The following is a 19,587-nucleotide window of genomic DNA, read 5'->3' on the forward strand; positions in this document are numbered from 1 at the left end:
TGCCACCAATCTCATCAGGAGCTTCAGCAGGACATCAGTGTGCAGTGGAGGAAACGGGAGCTGCCTGAGCTGGTATTGACCTGCCTCAGCAACTGGGCCTTTACCTTTTATCACCTACATGAGCAGTGGGCTTGCTTAACTGGAGAAGACGGAAGGAGCAAGTGGAATACACCTGGCACAATATCCATTTCTAACTACAAACTCAATGTCATGGAGTCAACACCTATTTCTATCCAAATTTCACTATAGCCATCATCACAACCACAACAAAATTTTATACATACAGTATATATAAAATGCATAGCAGTGATCTTGGAAACAAAAGTCCTGACTGAGTCCTGGCTACGTGAGCCTAGGGAAGTCATCCTTGGGGATTCATATTCAGTAGCTGATGAGGGGACCATGAAATCTTTAAGGCTGAACCATATATAAACTTTTTTTTGGCCGTGCCTCGCAGCTTGCGGGATCTTAGTTCCCCAACCAGGGATCGAACCTGGGCCCCCTGCAGTGGAAGTGCAGAGTCCTAACCACTGGACTGCCAGGGAAGTCCCTAAACCGTGTAATCTTTAAGAACTCTTTTGGCTCTAACATTTTACGAGCCTAGGAGAACTATAGAGCCCAGACAGTAGGCCCAATTACCACAGCCCCTGATAAAATTTCAGAAGAGCTAGTATGGTAGGGTTCTTTATAATAGAATTTTATCACAATAATTAAAGGATTCATAATTCTGGACTAAATTTTAAGGAAAACTTATAGAATAATGCATTAAGAAGTGAATCCACAATTACCCTACTGTAATCATGTATGAAGGTTATTTAAAAATGAGTTTCTGTAATTCTTACAGAATTACATTTTTCAGATGAGAAAACTGCAGTTCAGAGAAAATACTTGTCTCAACAGCATTTTATGATTCGCTGGAGAGGCATGAAGACCAAAAACCAGATTCCTCAAATATGTACCATCTTGAAGACTTTTCTGTTTATATTTTTCTCAGACATAGGGTTTCCAGGTAAAGTCTTAAAATTGTTCACCTCTCTTCTGGAAACTGCCTGGTAATATGACATAGCCTTGATGGTATTCTAGGTGTCTTTCAAGCTTTATGAAATCAAGTGCATAAAATCAACTCATTGGGGAAGGTAGCCAGCATTAAAAAAAAAAAAAAAAAAAAGGAAGTGTAAAACAGGAGTGCATAGTTTCTAATACATGTATTTGTGTGTACTGTCTGTGTTCCTATAGAAAATGTATTACTGGAAGTTGTGTCAAAAAAGTTTGAAAGATACCAAAGTTCAGAAGAGGGAGCTTCTACAGACTACTACTTAAACGACTCTATTACAGCACACACTTCATTTGAGCCACTGGAGGGGAACAGTCAGATCACAGCATCATAAAATGCTTGAGGATCACCACCAACACCAGACAAAAAACTCTCTACTACAAGAGTGTAGCCCATGCAATGTACTAGGTATTCATCTTGACAAGTTACTTTTAAAATATTTCTCATGTAAGTACCTCTGCCCACCAAGCAGTAACTGGAAACAATGTACACTTCTTAGTCCCTCCACTGCCTGACAGAACTGACTGTCAAAAGCCCTACTTCCATTATTGAATGTGACAGTGCTAGAAAAATGATAAAGACTTCTCCATGCAGTCAATCTTTATTATAGCAGTATTCGCATATTCACATCAAGTACATAGAACTTTTTTGCCTTTTATATAGTACAGAGTTTTTAAATAACTTTACACAGAAATAAATTTCTTCAATCTGAATTTCAGCTATCTTTTTTTTTAATTCTCCATGCTTTCTATCCAAACTGAACAATATTTTCCATTGTACAAATTTACATGAGAAAAACTCCGAAGTACAAATGAAAGGACCTGAGCAGGAAAGAGAACCCAAGGTATCAAGAAGCGGGGATGGGGAAGAATTGAAAAAAAAAGAATTCAAGCAAACACTGAGGATTAAGGGACAAGAGGGAAACATCATCCGTTTGACTGAAAATAAATGTCTTTTTTTATGAATTGAAAAATAAGCTTTAAAAATAGTTACTCCTTTGTAATTTTCGCAAAGCAGGTATAGAGAGGTCTGTGGACAAGTAAAAAGTCCCCATCTTTTCACTGGGCACACCCCAGACTCCATGAGAACCTTTTCAATGCTTGAGCGGAACTGAAGTGAACTAAACCCAAACCTCTGGCAGCAAGAGAGGAGAGGAATGTGAATGTGAATCGCCATAAGGTTTGGAGTAAACCAGGGGCCATTAACTCACTGCAGTTAAAACATGAAGGATTTCCCTTTCCTCTCTCTTATAGAAGAATTGTCCTCAAACCGAGAAATAAGTGAAAGGGGGGGGGGCGGATTTCCTTTTTCTTGGTCCAAACCAAAGAGCAATCATAACTACTAAATAGAATTCAAAGGGACATATGTTAAACAGTTAATTTCAATCTCCTCATAGTTGTACACTCCTATTTTAGAAGAAACAGCAATTGCTGAGTGAGGAAAGGGTCAGCGTGTACAACAAATGAATGAGCTATGTCACTGTGATAGAGTCCTTCAAATCAGGCGATATGAAGGCCAAGCTGAGACTATAACCTGTGGCATGGCCAAAGGAAACACAGAGGACCCAACAAAGGCATTTTCAAATGAAGGAGGGAAAATTTACAGCATACACACACATACACACCCCTGTATGTAAACTAACATAACATGAAGATAAATAAGACATAAAGGTTAGCCATTTATGTTGGTAATTAACATGAATAAAAAGGCATTATATGTTTACATAGCTGGTTTTAATCAGCTACAGAACACAGGCAAATGTATTAGGAAGGAATGATTTTTTAAAAAACCCGTTCACAGCTTAGAATAAAAAGCACACTTATTGCACTCTTACATTTTATTTCAGGTAATTATAGTTTATTTCCCACCCTCACATCAATTCTTCCCTACCCCTAGACTTACTCCCATACCCTCCCCCCTCCCATTTTGGTCCATTTTGTCTACACCCGTGCCTAGACTGTGAGCTTTGTTGCTTATGCTAGTCTGACCTTTCCTCTTATGTAACACATACTCCACCAAAACACAAGTGGGTTAAAAAAAGCTTAACACACAAATGTAACACAATAATTCTCAAAACAAAACCAACTTACTAAGCAACTTACTCATAAGCCCTATCTCCACTCCTGTAAACAGAACACTTCCTCTGCTCTATCTCTTCAGTGAATTTCATGCCCGATTCCCTACATAGATTCTGTGATGAGAACCAGCCACTCGTGGGTGCTGGACAATGTGCTCAGCCTGCCAGGAGAAGCCGATGGTTTGCACAAATCATCTTTTATGCTAACATGAATAAACGTATTTTAGTTCTTTGTTTTCAAAGAGTACTTCAATCTACAGAATTCTTAAGAAAAAAAAGCATCACAAAATAACCCAGATACGCTCACTGGCTGTGTCCTCATGCACAACTGGTTATATCATTGTAATTAGTCAAAACTGCTAAATAAAATTAAACATTTTAATGAAACTGATTTAGTAATTAATAAGACTAAGTTAACAGTTGGGTAAAGGGGGTCAAAAGGTTAAAAAAAAGTATTACAAGAACAACAGTTGAAATTGTGGATACTGAAATAAAAGATACACTCAATTTTTTGAGGTAGAGACTAACCACCCCTAAGCGTTCTAAAATAAACCACTGTTACCTTAATTTAAGATTTTAGGACTTATGTTTCTGTCCTCTTCTACCTTAAAAACACCTGACAGAAACTGTTAATTACTACAAATGGCAAAATTTAGGACTGAAATTCAATTTAAATGTTTTCCCAAACAGAAGTGAAAATTGATTATCTTCAAACAACAAAACAAAGCTTACTCTCTAGTGTACTAATAAAACAAAAATCTTACCAGTATTTTCAATTTACCAGAGCTAGCAACATGGAATATGAGTACACCGGCCACTTCATTCTCCTCTGGGGGCCACTATACAATCAGGCAGTGATACTACTGCACCCCTCGGGTGCTCAACAACCTATGGGCATTCGTAATACTCCTTAGTGAAACGTCTAGAGAACGTGCTGAAGCCTTTCTTGGGGGTGGCGAGGAATCAAGACACTAGGAGCACACCATGGAGTGTGTCCAGTTCACACCCGCCAGCCATATGTCCCCCCACAGAGGAGCCCCTGGAGATTCCACCTGGCCCCCAGAGCACCTTGAACAGCATTAGCAAGACAGTCCCACTTATTTCCAAACAAATCCTGAGAGGCAAGTTTATATTTCAAACTCTGGAAAATCAGTGTGTAGGTTGGCAGCAGTACTCTGGGAACTGAGAAAATCAAATTCTGTCCTATATGTTAATTTCACCTTTTTCACTAGTTAATACATATGACTGCTGCCCAGCATATAGTACTTCAACCCTAAACTATAGCAATTTCTTAAAATGTCTGTCAAACATTCCTGTTATATAAAAGTTCCATGCTTTGAAGAACATATGGGAGTAGAAAAAGTTTCTCTAGAAATGTCACTGAATTATGACTTCAACCTATTTGCTCTATGTGATAAATATATCTGACTATACTAGGGATTATGTGCTTTAAAAAAATAATTTTGTTCACTGAAAATTTACCTGTGTGTTTTCTCATTTTTTTAAACATGATTTTGGCTATAAACTCTTTAGTGCATTTATCTTTGCAGTCTAAATTGCACGCTAAAAAACAGTAACACAGCTGAGTTAGACCAGGGTGGCTGCTCTCTTCACAAATCACTGATTTCTGCTAAAATTTTAGCTTTTTTTATTGCATCATGAAGGCACAGTAAGATCATTTGGCAAATTGTCAAGGTATTTTTCTAGAGCCTTACCTACACCATTTCAATGTATGACCTGTAAGCTATTTGCTGTTTATACTCACAGTAAACTTTCCATGTCTGGCTATGGTTTTTTTGTTTGTTTTGCTTTTTAATAGTCTAATGGTTGAAATCGCTAGTCTCAAAGTGCTGATATTCTAGCACAAAGAATGCCAATTTGGACAAAGAAGAGAATCTTGCAAAATGGGTCATCATTCTACCCTCTTAACTGGGCAGTCTCTCTATGGGAGCATCTGTGCACGTGACGAAGCTGCGGCTAACTCATCATGAAGATGTACTGTCTTGCTAAGCCTACCAAAAATTAAAATTATATCACCGTTAGTGAAGTGTTACCATTAACTATTTAATTTCATGCAACCGATATAAGGTTAAAAATTCTGAAACGTACCCCTAAACAGATTCTGGCACCGCTTTCAACAACATTCAGATACTCTGAGCTACATTTTTCAGTATTACTGCTTAAATGTATAATGCCCTTTAGGACAAAATGAGAATGCTCAAATACAAGTACACATAAAAGTTAAAATCTTAAATCATCTTCATGTTCTAGAGCTCCTGACTTTTCATATTTTAAAATAAATAACTATTCATTACCTCATTCTGAGGAGGTAGTTTTTGAAGAGGTCACCTGAACCTTGCAATGTGTTTCAAAGTAAAGCTAAATGAGGTGTGCACAAGGCTGGAGAGGTGAATGTACGGGAGGGGCAGGTGAGATCTGAGGAGGGGCGTGCAGCAGTTCCAAAATTGCCTGATGAGTAAAAGATAACATTGTGTGATAAAGAGCTGTGACCGCACCAAACAAGAATTTAGGAAATATTTACAAAGTTTCAGGTTGACAGTGTTGAAGTCTCGGATCTTTATTACCAAGTAACTGCTCTTCCTTCTCCAACACTGACATAAATATAACACGCATACTAAAGTATATGGGATTTTTATCTTCTAGCTTGCCTCAGCATGTCCTACCAGATCGCAAACACAACCAGGGATTGGATGTCAAGGAACCAGAATTTGACAGCGAGACAGAATCTTCTTTTAAGAGTGCACTTAAGTACAAATGATTACAGTGGATTTTCTATTCACAAATCCCTTTTATAAATTACTTTTTGGTCAATATTATTTCAGTGGTAAAAGTTTAGACCCTAGACTAGTTTAATGATGAAAAAGTCCATCAGGAATACTACATACTTTAAAACAATCTTTTATGGTTGCTCTGAAATTTTTCAGGTGTCACCTCTCCTTATCCAAAATAAAATACACTACAGAAGGCACTGCAGCCGCCTTACAGGAAAGACAGATAAGTACAGCCTTACAAGCTCGTCAGTAAAGCAGCCACATAATATCAATACAAACTACTCATAAAGTGCACTGCACAACAAACAAGGAGTTCTTTCCTTGTATTCTCTTAGGAGCTCAAGTCTATCTGTAGTCTAAGCATCAAAAAAAGCATGTAAAACTCAGGGGAAACTCCTTTTCCATGCCATTTGTAAACTACAGAAAAAGTATTTAATGGAGAAAAGGAAGAAAAGGGAAATGCTAAAATTTTTATTTTTTAAGGGCTCCATACAAATCTCTCAAGAATACCCTGAGCCTGGCTTCTGGGCACAGCTTCATTTAAGAAATGAGATTTTTCAAATGAGATAGCAATCTATTCTAAAAAGAAAGGGAAGAAAACAGTGTATCACCTTGAGGTTTGTTTTGGAAACGCCAGTGCTAAGCTCCCTCCATAACTAGCTCCTGCTGTGCTCACGCAGGGAGTCCTGCACTGGACGTCCGGCAGGACACGCCTACTGTTCAAGCCCAGGTCTCGCCAATCTTGGAAAAGGTAACACAAGCATGTTCAAAAGCACCTATGGGGACGTATTTAAAAAGAAAAATAAACAATGCTTTTAAAAGAGAGGCAGCATTATGCACACAAGATGCTCTTCAAATCAGCACAAATCACTTTCATTTTTGCAATTTCTCAATTTTGTAAGATACTGCTCTGCTCACAAAAGACTTAAGAACACACTGCTTTTCAAACTCGTTAATAACGTGAGGATTATTTCCCATTTTACTGGGACAATCTTTTACAAGTCCATGGAATTTTCAACAGGCCTTCCTCTGAATATAGGTAACGTAGCAAGAAATCATCTAATGACAGTAAGCTTTAGCAGGCTGAAAAATAGCGGGGCAATTTACAATTTGAAAACTTTAAGTAATTTCTAATTCCCTGATTTATTTTATAGGTCCTGTCTAATTTCTTTCAGGTCCTTCACTATATAGCTTGGTTGGGCTAGGTACATTTGATTTACATTCCTAAATCTTGATAACAGAGTCCAGATTCATGATAAGGGGGGTATTTGCCATTAATACATCCAGAGTCACTTTCTTTGCTACTACTGTGATTTATACCACACTTTAGTAAAGGTCAAGGGAAGTTATGACTAGGTTATATTCCCCATTTATAAAGATAAGGAACAAGGTTCTTAACACCACAGTAGTTCTTTCTATAAAAACAACTGATGTTAGGCTTTTCACATCCTCCCTCAGTCCCAATACACCTAAAATTGCTCTATTCTCTGCCAGGGGGACTCGGCTGCCAAAGTTAACCAACCTTTTGAAGACCAGGCTTGGGAAAAAAGGAAGGAGGAGAATGAATGGAGACACCACCATTTTTATTTGAGGTTGCATATGCTAGATCAAAGACTAGAAAGAAAATGTAGGATGTAGTGCAGGAGTTAGTTGGAAGAAACAATGAGATATTAGTAAAGATGTTAGTGTGGATCCAGCAAGTACCATTAATTTAAAAATTATAAATATTTGTCATTATGCTAAGACTCCCCATATATTTAGGTAGAGAAAAGGATAATGATCTTTCTTTAAAAGTTGTTTATATAACAAAAATACAATTTTCCAGGATATATAATTCTAGTGGGAAGTATTATTTTATTCCAATTCAATTAAATCTGAAAATTATTTTCTTTTTAATAAAAATATAATAGAAGAAATTCAGAAATTAAAACTTGTACCTTACATTTAAATTACATAAATGTCTCACATTCAAAACTGTTATCAAGCAGTTTTGTAGGCTTTTAATTAGATACAGGCATTTTGTGCCCTGGACAAAGTAGCCACATAAGTACTTGGTGACTGGAAGAGCTTAGGAGGAAGATATCAATTGTATTTTCCTGAGAACTTGCTACATAGTGGAGAAAAAAAATCCCCAAACACTCGTCTTCATTGCTGGACCCAATGGGAAAAGAAGGCAATGTGCGCCAGAGCTTCCACTCTGCCCGCCAGGCAGAGCCTGCGTGAGTGAGGAAACAAAGGCCAGAGACCCAGCAGGTCAGGAAAAAGATGCAGCATTCCCTTTTCCTCTACACCAAAACCTACCTCCTCATCTCTCACCCTCCATTTAAATAAAATAGCTTCATTTTGGTGAAAATTTATCAAGGACTGAACATGCACCATACAGGACGGGCATGCTGCATTTTTGTTCCATCCCTCAGGAATTAACCAGTGGTGGCTAGGGGAAAGAGCTCCACAACAAAATCCCAGAACAGGAAAGAGAACGAGGCTTGGTGATTGCAACTGCCCCATCAGATGATCAGCCACATATTGATCTGGTGGTTAGAAGGGCAAAGTTGACTGGCAGACTTTCCAGAGCAAATCTCCCAAGCTGCAGCAGCAGTTTCTTTCCATCATGCCTGACCATCAAAAGGTCAGAACTCAGGGTCTCTCCTCTTTCTTCCTGGGAGTGGGCAGACTTGTATGCACGTGGTATTTGTGTTGAAGAAGAAACACTGGCAGCAGAGAATTCTAGTTCCTAAAACATTCTTCCCTCTTTTGTTGGATGGGAAATTCCATTCTGTTCCACACCAGCTTATGCATTGAAAATTTTTATCTTTAAAAAGAGTTAAGGAACAGAACTGTGTTTTGATGTTAACAAATTGTACGAACACAAGACTTAAATAAGAGTAGATGCTGTCATGATGGTGTGGCTACTTGAAGGCTGCAAATTCTCCTGTAGAGGGAGGACAAGAGCTAATTTTAAAAAAGTTATCTCAAATAACCTGGAGACACAGAAAAGCCTCATGGAAACCTCACTGAAAGGTGACTAGCTATATGTTACAAATCTAGCAACGACATCACTAATTTAAAAGCAAAAACGGCTGAAACCATGAAAGAAGACAACTTATATAGGATATTAAGTCTGTAGATAATTTCCCAGTTGGGTTTTACATGCTATGATTCTAATCAAGCTGAAACAGTTCCAACGAACAAAATTTCTCAGTAACGGACGGTAAAATAGTAAGGCTGATTTGTAGAACACTTTCCCCCTAAATTATCAACTCATTTTCATTATTATAATGCCACTATTAGGAAGGAAGAAGCAGGAATTATTCTCATTTTGTAAAAGATAAAATTCACAGGTCAAATGATCTGTCCACATCACACATTTGAATGAAGGAAAGAAAGTTCAGACCTCTCCCATTTGTAGTTCATTTCACCTTTTAAACTACCAAAAAATTACTTATAGGCACATGTCAATGAACATTATTCTCAGCATAAAAATTTTTTTAACCACAAAGACCCTTTGAGGTACTACACTCTTTTAGCTTACTGAATTTGGGGGCTTCATGCCATTATTTTTCACCTACTATTTTGTCCACAGCTTCTACTTCAAACTAGGGTTCCTCTTATTAAATACACCACAGTTAATTTCTGGGGGTTGGTTGATAACTGACAGCTATCAGAATTTAGTGAGCCTTAACGTCATTTCTCCATAATAGAGCTTCTGATGAGGACCCAAGCAACCACTTATATGAGTACACTGTTTACCCGAGGAATAATCTATCTGTTTTCTGATTGCTATTCGATTTCAACTGGTGTATTAGAGAAAACTGGCATGTTTCAACAAACAACGGATTGCTAATGACTGGCTGACTGAACCCTCAGATTGTATGCTGATAATATTAGCAACTACTCGAGTGTCTATTATAGTATACCAGATGCCTCACTCAACCCTATACACACTTGCATCTGATCCTCATAATAACTCTATGAAGCAGGTACTATTACTTCTCTTTAATTTATAGAGGAGCAAGCTGGGATTTTAAGTAACTTGCCAGAAATCTCACAGCCAGAAAATGGCAGAGTTGGAATGTAAAGCCGGGTGCTGACTCCAAAGTCCAAGGTCTTAACAATTAGCAGACCCCCTAAATGATTTTCAATAATTAATAATTTGCTTTCCTGCTCTGAATACAACTACTAATTGGGCTGCAGATAGTGAAACTATCTCTTTCCATCTAAGGATTCCTTTTAACAAACAATTAACCAAGGTATTTTGAGTCAAAAGATCAAGGAAGGGTAAAAGATTTATTACCCTTCATATTTAAAGTTAAAAGAACTGGGGAAATTGGCACTGATTGGAAGAAAAAAAAAAAAGTAAAATTACTAAGACCTTGGAGAGTAAAACATTTAGAGCATAATCATAGGAGGCTATTATGTTAACAGAGAATCTAGAAATACATAAACATCCTTACTACCTTTGCTTATGGTTTTATGGTTGCTATTTTTTTCAGAAGTATTTTAATACATTTTTTAAAAGCAATTTTCAACAGTCTTTATGAGTAGTCACTGTATCTAACAGAACCTAAAACCCCTTAAAGGAAGCCAATGTGAAAACAGGATTTGCTTAACAGAAATCTTTATAAAAAATGGCTAGAATTCATCTATTAAGTGAGAAAATATCAGAAAATGATAAACTCTAAGCCCAAATCTTATATACCATGTTAAAAATAACTTAAAAAAATCTTCAGATGTTTCCTACTCATTATTACAATTAGACACTCCATTTCATTGCAGTGTTCTCTACAAACTTAAATATTAGCCTTAAAAATACAAACACACAAAACAACCCCCCAAAGCATAAAATCTTGCCAACAAACTCCAAATCAAATACCAATAAAGCAAACACTAAGGATCATGCTACCAGAGTCTACTGCTTCTAATGGAATGTGGTTCTTTTCATAATCAGACTTCGGGTCCAGGGGGGGTTAAAAAAAAGACAAAAAGGACTCATAGTTTAGAGATCAATAAAATAAAACTCCTTCTACATACATCCCTGAAATCACAGAAAATTTAAGGAAAAGACAGGGGTAACAGGAGATGGATCTGCTATTGGAAAAAAAAATTTTTTTTCTTGCTTATTCCTTCTTGCATATCAGGAAATCTCTACTATCCCAACTCCTACCCTATTTTATTTGAGGTAAGAGCCAACTCTGCTTGTGTGAAGTTATTTGAAGTGAAACATCTAGATATTCTGACTTTAAAATAATTTAATTATTAACCAAAAAATCGATCAGAGGCCGAAATGAAACTTTTTGAATAACCTCCTTTTTGGCTAAGGATAACCTAAGCTCTGTTTTCCACCTGACTTTATTTAGGAACGGGGAAGAGAACACTTGGGAAGGTCCCAAGATTGCAGACACCTCAAATATCATGCTTTGTTTATTTGAAAGCTAAGGACTTGATTAACTAGTTTTAAGATATTACTAAGTAATCACCCTTAATTCTAGAATTAAATGTATTTCAGTGGCTGTTACACATATAATTTGATAAAAAATTCCTTAAAGATTAAATATGCTGTGAAAAATCTAACACGTTATTTTGTACATAAATAAATCCCTGTCTTCGATGTAGGGGGGCAGTCATTTGAAACTAGAGTAAGTCCCATTCTTTCTTTGTGGTGACCTTTCAGGCAGTTTCTAAAGGATGAGAAACATTCTGGCAGAGACACACTGGACTTCTTAAAATTCTTAGAGAAATTATCACAGGAGAGATGAAATATTTAGTAAAAGAAAAAGTACCATAGAAATGTTCAGTAATTCTCAAATAAGACTGTAACTGACAAAATGTTTTAGTCATGAAATACTCTTCGTAACACTTAAAAAAAAAAAAAGGGCAGATCGTGTCCTTAAATTGCGAGTGATCCACTTGAGAGAAAGGCCATTTAATAAGCAAGTGTGTTAAATAGTCACTATTTTAGAGAGAATGACTTTAACTGCTGGTTTAGTATTTAAATGGTTGGTACAATCCTGTAATATCTGAAAACAAACAAACCTGAAGTATTTGAGTTAAATGCTGTGATCCCTAAACTACTTAAAACCAAGAAGACAAACCTCATTCCTCATCACTGACTAGTAAAACTTTTAAAATGTAAAACAAATTTTATAAAAAGGCTGCCTTCTGAAGAAGGATATCAACTTTAATGAAAATATCTGAGGCTTCAGGTTTTAGGAAAGAAGCCGTCAGTTGCAAGAGAATGAATGTCTTTCTGTTTCAATTCCTTAGTCAAAAGGATTAACTCTACATATGGTTAGGAAAATAATGTTTTTCTTATTTGGAGAATACATCTAAAACTCAGTATCAAACAGACAAACAGCAACAACAGAAAGGGAAACTACCATGTATCATTCTAATGCTTTCTACTTCTCCAGATCCATGTTATTTATATATTTCACCTGCTCTATTTTTAATGTTCTCCCAATAACATTTCCAATGGGCCCAATTTGGAAAGAAGAGAATTACTATGCAGTCCTTTGAAGGCATGCTCAAATGTCAATGGAATGGTATAATGCAGTGGTCCCCAACCTTTTCGGCACCAGGGACCGGTTTCGTGGAAGACAATTTTTCCACGGACGGGGTCGGGGGAATGGTTTCAGGATGATTCAAGCGCATTACATTAATTGTGCACTTTATTTCTATTATTATTACATTGTAATATATAATGAAATAATTATACAATTCACCATAATGCTGACAGGAGGTGGAGCTCAGGCGGTAATGTGAGCGATGGGAAGCAGCTGTAAATACAGATGAAGCTTTGCTCGCTTGCCTGCCACTCACCTCCTGCTGTGCGGCCCAGGGGCTGGGGAACCCTGGTATAATGAGTGTTCTGAGCAGTTCTAAGAGTTTAGCAAATGCCCTCTGGCAAAGGAGACTGGTAAAGAAAGGAAGGAAAAGTGTCAAATGCAGATGTGGGGAGCTGGGTAGTATTTAGTGTGGGTAGTGTTGGGGGGAAAAAAAGAGAGTGAACAAAGAAAGGAAGATAAAAGTGAAGAAAGTATGCTGAGGAATTATGAAAGAGCTCTTCAATAAAAAGATCCTTTGACTCTTGTGCCTCAAAATGCCCAAACCTTTGAGCATTCCACAGACCAAGTCAATTTGTAAAAACTTTGTTAGCTACATGCTTGTTATTCAATTTGTGAACAAATAAAACCCAATCTAATAGTTACTAATAATCACATCTTTAGCGTCACTGGAAGATTTAGAAATGACACACTTTGATGTTTCTGAATAAGCCACATTCTTTTATGACTTTCTTATTCTCATTTTTTAAAATACAATAAACATTCTTTTTCACTACTCTTCCTACATTCAAAGTCATGAATTGATTTCTAAAAACATGAATGGCATTATTTATCTTAAGATACCCAAATGAGGGGCACAAGGTATGCCAAACTTATCACTGAATAACCTTGGAACTGTCAGTTATATTTAATATCATCACAGTTCCAAACTGAGTAAATGAAGATGTATTTAAGAGGCTGGCTTTGGTCCCTAGGCTGACTCTGAAGTAGAGACGGTGATTTCTTTGATGACAGCAGTGCTGCTTCTTTCACTTTTGATTCCCGGTAAGATTCTGGTTCACAGTAAGAATATACTGACTGCCACATTACAGTTATTTTCTACATAAGAAAGTGTAAGCATTAGAAAGTGCTAAACGTATATATATATATATATATATATATATATATATATATATATACACACACATACACATATATACACACACACATACATGCACACACACACACCGTGGAATAAAAAAAAAACAATTCATACGTTCACAATAAGGAGGACAGATATTTTATGAGACACGTGGATAAGTCATTGCTAATATGCGTCATGAGAGGTGAGTATAACCTAAAATAATAATAATTTTTAAAAAATCCATTACCTGGTTGTTTGGCAACCACAGTTATCTAAAAGAAGAACAAAACAAACCTACAGAATTCCACAGAATTCTGTGGAACTTTCTGGAAGGAAGAGGAGACAATGCATTTGTCAGGAAATTCGACTTCTGCACTGTGTAAGACATCCTTAATATATAAAGAAATATTAACTAAAAATCCAAAGTTAAACCACGTTACTCATGTCAAACATGCCACTCAGCAATATCTCTGGTTACCTGCACCCATAATTTATACTGCTCTAAGGGAATAAAGGACAACTATATTTTCCAAACTGTATTAACAAAAAGAAATAGTTATAAGAAAAAATATTAAGAATAAAAATAAGCTTATTCAATTTTAGTGACTCCTAATTAGACCTGTTCAGTTTACCCTCACTAACACAGCCTAACCTACTGTCAGCTTCCCACCTGCCATCACACACACAGGTGCAGCGTTGTTCTTGGAGCCCCTAATGGACGTGGGACAGCTAACAGCAAAAGGTGAGTGAGGAAAGTTTAATAATTAGAATAACCAAGTAAACAAAAGAAACTTGGAACGGGAAGTAAAACCTCTGGAAAAGGTACTGTGAATTTTCAGCAATGTCTGAGAACTTCAAAAACCCTTCGATGTTGAAAATCTAATGCTAAGTATGAATTTTAGATTGGCAAAACAATTATATCCAGTCTTTAAAAACATACATGTTCTTTTGTTCACCTTAAAAAAAAAAAGAATATCCTATTCAATTTAACAAATATATAAGCAAACATATGTTCACTTTCCTTTGTCCCTACCGTCCTACACTCTGTCACTCATTTAGTTTGTTAAGTGGACAGGAAACGCACCATATCCCCCTGCCTGGATGGGTGTTTTTGGAGAAGCACAAGCATACAGACTAAAATCCTCTGTTTGGAAGCCAGCCCGATTCAAAGAGGGTTCGGATGCACTGCGGTGAATTTTTGGCAATGAGCGGGCCAGCAGCTCAATAGAGGCGAGAATCTAAAAAAAGAAAAAAAGGAAAAAAAGAAAGAATGATGAAAATCTAGGTGGTGTTAATCTTTAAGAGTCCCATTATACTCTACAAGAAAGCATATGAAATCTTATAATACATTGTTTTCACTATTATCCCAAATGCCTGGAAAATACTAAAGAAACTGATACTTTTCCTTAAAAAGAAGAGAAAATTACCAAACTATAACAGCTTTACTCTCTATAAACCGAATGGGAAAAGTAACCCATAGTTAGCTTTTCTTTACATTTTATAATTTTAGAGCATTTGCCAGCCTTGAAACAGTAAATAATAAAAAATTTAAAAACCAATTATATACCTATTTCTCACAGACCACAAGTCCCTTTTGGGAAGAAGATGGAGCATAAATAACTAAAGCACTATATACCTTCATAAACAGAACCATTAGAGCAACTTATTCTTTAAAGAAATTTAGTAATGGGAAATGTCTTACACACACATAATTAAAAACAGGGCCCCAATGACCCAGAAAGCCAGCGCCACAGGAGTGAGAAGTGACAGATGAATACCCATAAGTGAAAGAAAAGACAGGAAAACTCTACAAGTAGACAGCAATGCACAAAATGTAGAAATACAGCACATTTTTAAGGTACAAAGAAACAGGTTATGACTCTTGAAGGCATACAGTATGATAATGCATGAAACATACATATAAAGGGCTTGGCACAACGCCTGGTATATAGTAAGTACTCAATAAAACTTTAGCAGCCATTATTACTACTACTATGATTATATACTATATAGTAGTATTATACACATTATATACTACTATTATTATTTTTCTCAGCTACCAAAAATTTTTTTAAAGTTAAACTGTAATCTGTATAATGATTAGTATAAGAAGGCAAAGAAGCAATGTTACAAAATTTTTAAAATTATAAGCATAACACACAAATAAAAATTCAAATACAGAAAAGTATGAATCCTACCTTCCAGGGGTAACCACTGTTAAAGAGTCTATACTTTCTTCTGGACCTTTCCTATGCATAAACATGCACATATGAAAACAGAGCCCATCCCCTCCCTCACCACCATTTAAAGTGGTATCACAGTACACATTTTTCTGCATTGCTTTCTTTTTCCCTCACTGACATCCAAGCCATCTACAGAGAGATACCTTGATCTTTATGTCTTTAATTTTTCCAATTACAGTTAACAGTCTTTATCTGGATACCTGTGGGGGCAGATTCTGTAGCATATAGCATAGATTTTCAGGAGTGGAATTAACAGAGCAAAAGGTATATATATTTTAAGTTTATGGCGTCTACCAAGTCCTTTCAAAAAAGGTCAAACCAATTTACATTCTTACCAACATTCCTTCCTAACTTCCCAACATTGTTCCCAATGCTGGATATTGTCAATCTCAGAGACAAAATCAAAATGTATTTCACAGTTGTGACTTTGCATTTTACTGATTATCACTGATATTATTATTCCTAACATCCTGTGCTTAAGTTCATTCAGCATTTGTACTTCTTTTGTGAATCACCAGTACATATTCTTTGTTGATTTTCTTTTGATTACCTTTTACCTATGGATTTGTAGGAGTCCTCTGTATAACATAAACACTCTTTACTATACATGCTACAATTATTTTTCTCAGTGTTTTTCTTTCAATATTATGTTTACTATATAGAAATTTAAAAATGTTTAATGTAGTCATACCTGCTAACCTTTTCCTTTATAACTTCTGGATTCTGCCTCTTGCTTAGGAGAGCCTTTCCTACCTTAAGGTTATAAAAATGATTTGTTATTTTATAGTTTTGTTTTTTACATATAAACCTTTAGCCATCTGAAATTTATGTTTGTGTATGGTGTGAAGAGACATCCTGTAATGAAAATTTAAAAATAAAAGGGGCAGCCTTTAATAATCTGGAATACTCATATATGAATTTCATTTTCTGATACCATGAAAAGAATAAAATATTACTTATATTAAGAAATATGACCATTTTGTCCCTTTTAATACCATTTGAAAAGTGAGCCTAAGGATATAATCTGCATTATTAATGTACATCAACCACGTTAAATAGGAAACCCTAGCACCTGGGATGTGAAAAGAGAACATGGTGCAGAGTCCTGCGCACAATGGCCAACAATACCGGTCGTTTACTTTGATGGTCTTAAACCAGTGGTTTTCTGGGTTAAAAAAAAACCCAACTCTTCCTCTAAGGAATAGTAACGCAGAATTCCAATATGTAAAACATATAACTACCCATGCAGCCATTCAGCCTCCCCTCCCTGCTCTGGGACAAGCCCCTGAGAGACTTGTTAAAAGCACAGATTCTATCTTTAATTCTTTAGATAGGGATAAAAGAGTCACACGTTCCCGTAACGCTGACTTCTAAGAAACTGAGCTAGGACTGAGAGCGTTCACAAAGGACCACGTCAGTAAATTATGGTAGCTGAGTTATGGGAGTCAGCACTTCCCACCTGAAAACTGTACTGACTCATCAGGACAGATTTATACAGCGCTATCATGATTTTCTAGGCATTATAAAACACCGAATTTATATTACAATATCTACTACAGCTAAACTTTCTAAGACTGTTCAGGTACTTAGTTCCAGTTCATGAGGCTTATGAAAGATTATTAAATTGAGGGCTTTAGCCTTCCAACTTGAAAAGATAAAAAACAATGGGGCTTCCCTGGTGGCGCAGTGGTTGAGAATCTGCCTGCCAATGCAGGGCACACGGGTTCGAGCCCTGGTCCGGGAAGATCCCACATGCCGCGGAGCGACTGGGCCCATGAGCCACGATTGCTGAGCCTGCGCGTCTGGAGCCTGTGCTCCACAACAAGAGAGGCCGCGACGGTGAGAGGCCTGCGCACCGCAATGAAGAGTGGCCCCCGCTTGCCACAACTAGAGAAAGCCCTCGCACAGAAACGAAGACCCAACACAGCCAAAAGTAAATAAATAAATAAATTAAAAAAAAAAAAACAATGGGGCTTCCCTGGTGGCGCAGTGGTTGAGAGTCTGCCTGCCAATGCAGGGGACACGGGTTCGAGCCCTGGTCTGGGAAGATCCCACATGCCACGGAGCAACTAGGCCCGTGAGCCACGATTACTGAGCCTGCGCATCTGGAGCTTGTGCTCCGCAACAAGAGAGGCCGCGATAGTGAGAGGCCGGCGCACCGCGATGAAGAGTGGCCCCCGCTTGTCGCAACTAGAGGAAGCCCTCGCACAGAAACGAAGACCCAACACAGCAATAAATAAATAAATAAATAAATAAATAAATAAATGAATGAATGAATGAATGAATGGATAAAAAAAAAAAAAAAAAAACAATGGAAAGTTTCCAAGAATCAGAACGGCAGACAGTACCAACAGTTGCCTTTTCTTTTCGCCCCAGGTAAAAATGCCCCTCAGAAAAACCTAACATTAAAGGGATGCTTGCAACCTGTTTATTTTACCTTCAAGAAGAGTAAAGGTAGCAGTGCACAAAGTGTAGTCTGTAGAAAAACTATTTTTATACTAGCACTAAGATATTATTTCCCTTTTTTACTGTCATTATTTTACAAGTGTAAGTGGAGTTTTCAGAGGCTATATAATGTAAGATATTGCAACATAATGAATGCAAAGCAGAGAATCCAGCTATCTTCTCTTTGCAGAGATTTGTGAAAAGTCTAAAACAATGCCACTTTTCTCTAAATATTTTTTGTTTGGGAAAATATAATTATTTTTCATAAAAACATTATTTAACATGTAATGGTTTTATTATGTTTAAATAAATTTATAAATAAATATTAAAAAAACGTATTTTTAATTTCTAAAATGGGAATTACTACTTACATAAACAGAAGGTCTTTGGGGTTCTTCAACAATTTTTAAGTGTAGAAAACAGTTCTGAGACCAAAAAGTTTGAGAACTGCTAGACAAAAGCAAAATCTTTCTGAATATTTTGTATTGGGATCCTAAGTTTTTAGGTGTACCACTGTTCAACCTTTATAAAATCACCTTTATGTGTTTACTTATCTGGAGTCTGCACATAATCACATGGAATCCAAATCCGTAAAATACAAACTGTGCTCTAAAAAGTGCTTAAAAATCTGCATCAGAATATTAGTCTGTCCTTCTAGGTAACATAAAGCTTTTTCTTACTTGGGGAAAGAGTGGTCTCTCATCTCTTTTCTTTTTTAGGCACTCTGCCATTAATCTCTTCATGGCTTTTGGACAGTTACTCCGTACCTTACTGAGATCTGGAGATAGATATCCTCGTCCCACCATAAAAATTATCTGGGGAGGAAAAAAAAAGGCAAATCATATAACCTTGTAGATAAGTTGAAAAATATATAAACATTGAAAATTCAACAAGCTGTGCACTTATGACATGTACTTTCCTGTATGTACGTTACACTTCAATAGAAAGTTAAAAAACACAATGCTACTAGTATCCTGATTCCTATATACCATAGACTGTGGGGAATCAATACTTAATGTGCTGCAAAGTGAAATCTTCGTGGCGTCTGGACTGCTGCAAAGGTCTCCTAACTGCTCCGCATGCTTCCAGTCTCCCCTTATCCAATCCATTTTCCCACTGATAGTAATCATTCCGAAACACAGATCGGGGTCGTGCCTCTTCTACTGAACCAAAATAGTTAACCTTTTTAACAGTTGTTTTGGCATCTGAATCTTAAATTCTTTTGTTGAGGAAACTCTAATGGGGCATTTAGTTATATAAGTCTGAGAATCAGAGCCTCCTCCCGAGGGA

General features: G+C 36.7%; 1 protein-coding gene across 7 annotated transcripts in view; it reads right to left on the reverse strand.

Annotated features, from left to right (window-relative positions):
* Positions 1-1,626: 1,626 nt before the first annotated feature.
* The window catches only part of BRAF (B-Raf proto-oncogene, serine/threonine kinase), a 159,744-nt gene continuing 141,783 nt past the window's right edge, over positions 1,627-19,587 (reverse strand). For 4 of the 7 annotated variants that reach the window (XM_082472960.1, XM_082472958.1, XM_082472962.1 and 1 more), the window contains 2 exons: positions 18,978-19,112; positions 11,883-14,847 (listed from right to left, as the gene is read on the reverse strand). In XM_082472960.1, the coding sequence (XP_082329086.1) occupies positions 14,665-14,847; positions 18,978-19,112 (318 nt within the window). In that variant the 3' untranslated portion in view covers positions 11,883-14,664. Of the gene's footprint in view, positions 8,856-11,882; positions 14,848-15,807; positions 15,859-18,977; positions 19,113-19,587 lie in introns of those variants that run through there. The other 3 variants (XM_082472959.1, XM_082472956.1, XM_082472957.1) reach the window with 2 other exon arrangements.

The sequence above is a fragment of the Balaenoptera physalus genome, assembly GCF_965194825.1.
Source record: "Balaenoptera physalus genome assembly, chromosome: 8".
Taxonomy (NCBI): Eukaryota; Metazoa; Chordata; class Mammalia; order Artiodactyla; family Balaenopteridae; genus Balaenoptera; species Balaenoptera physalus.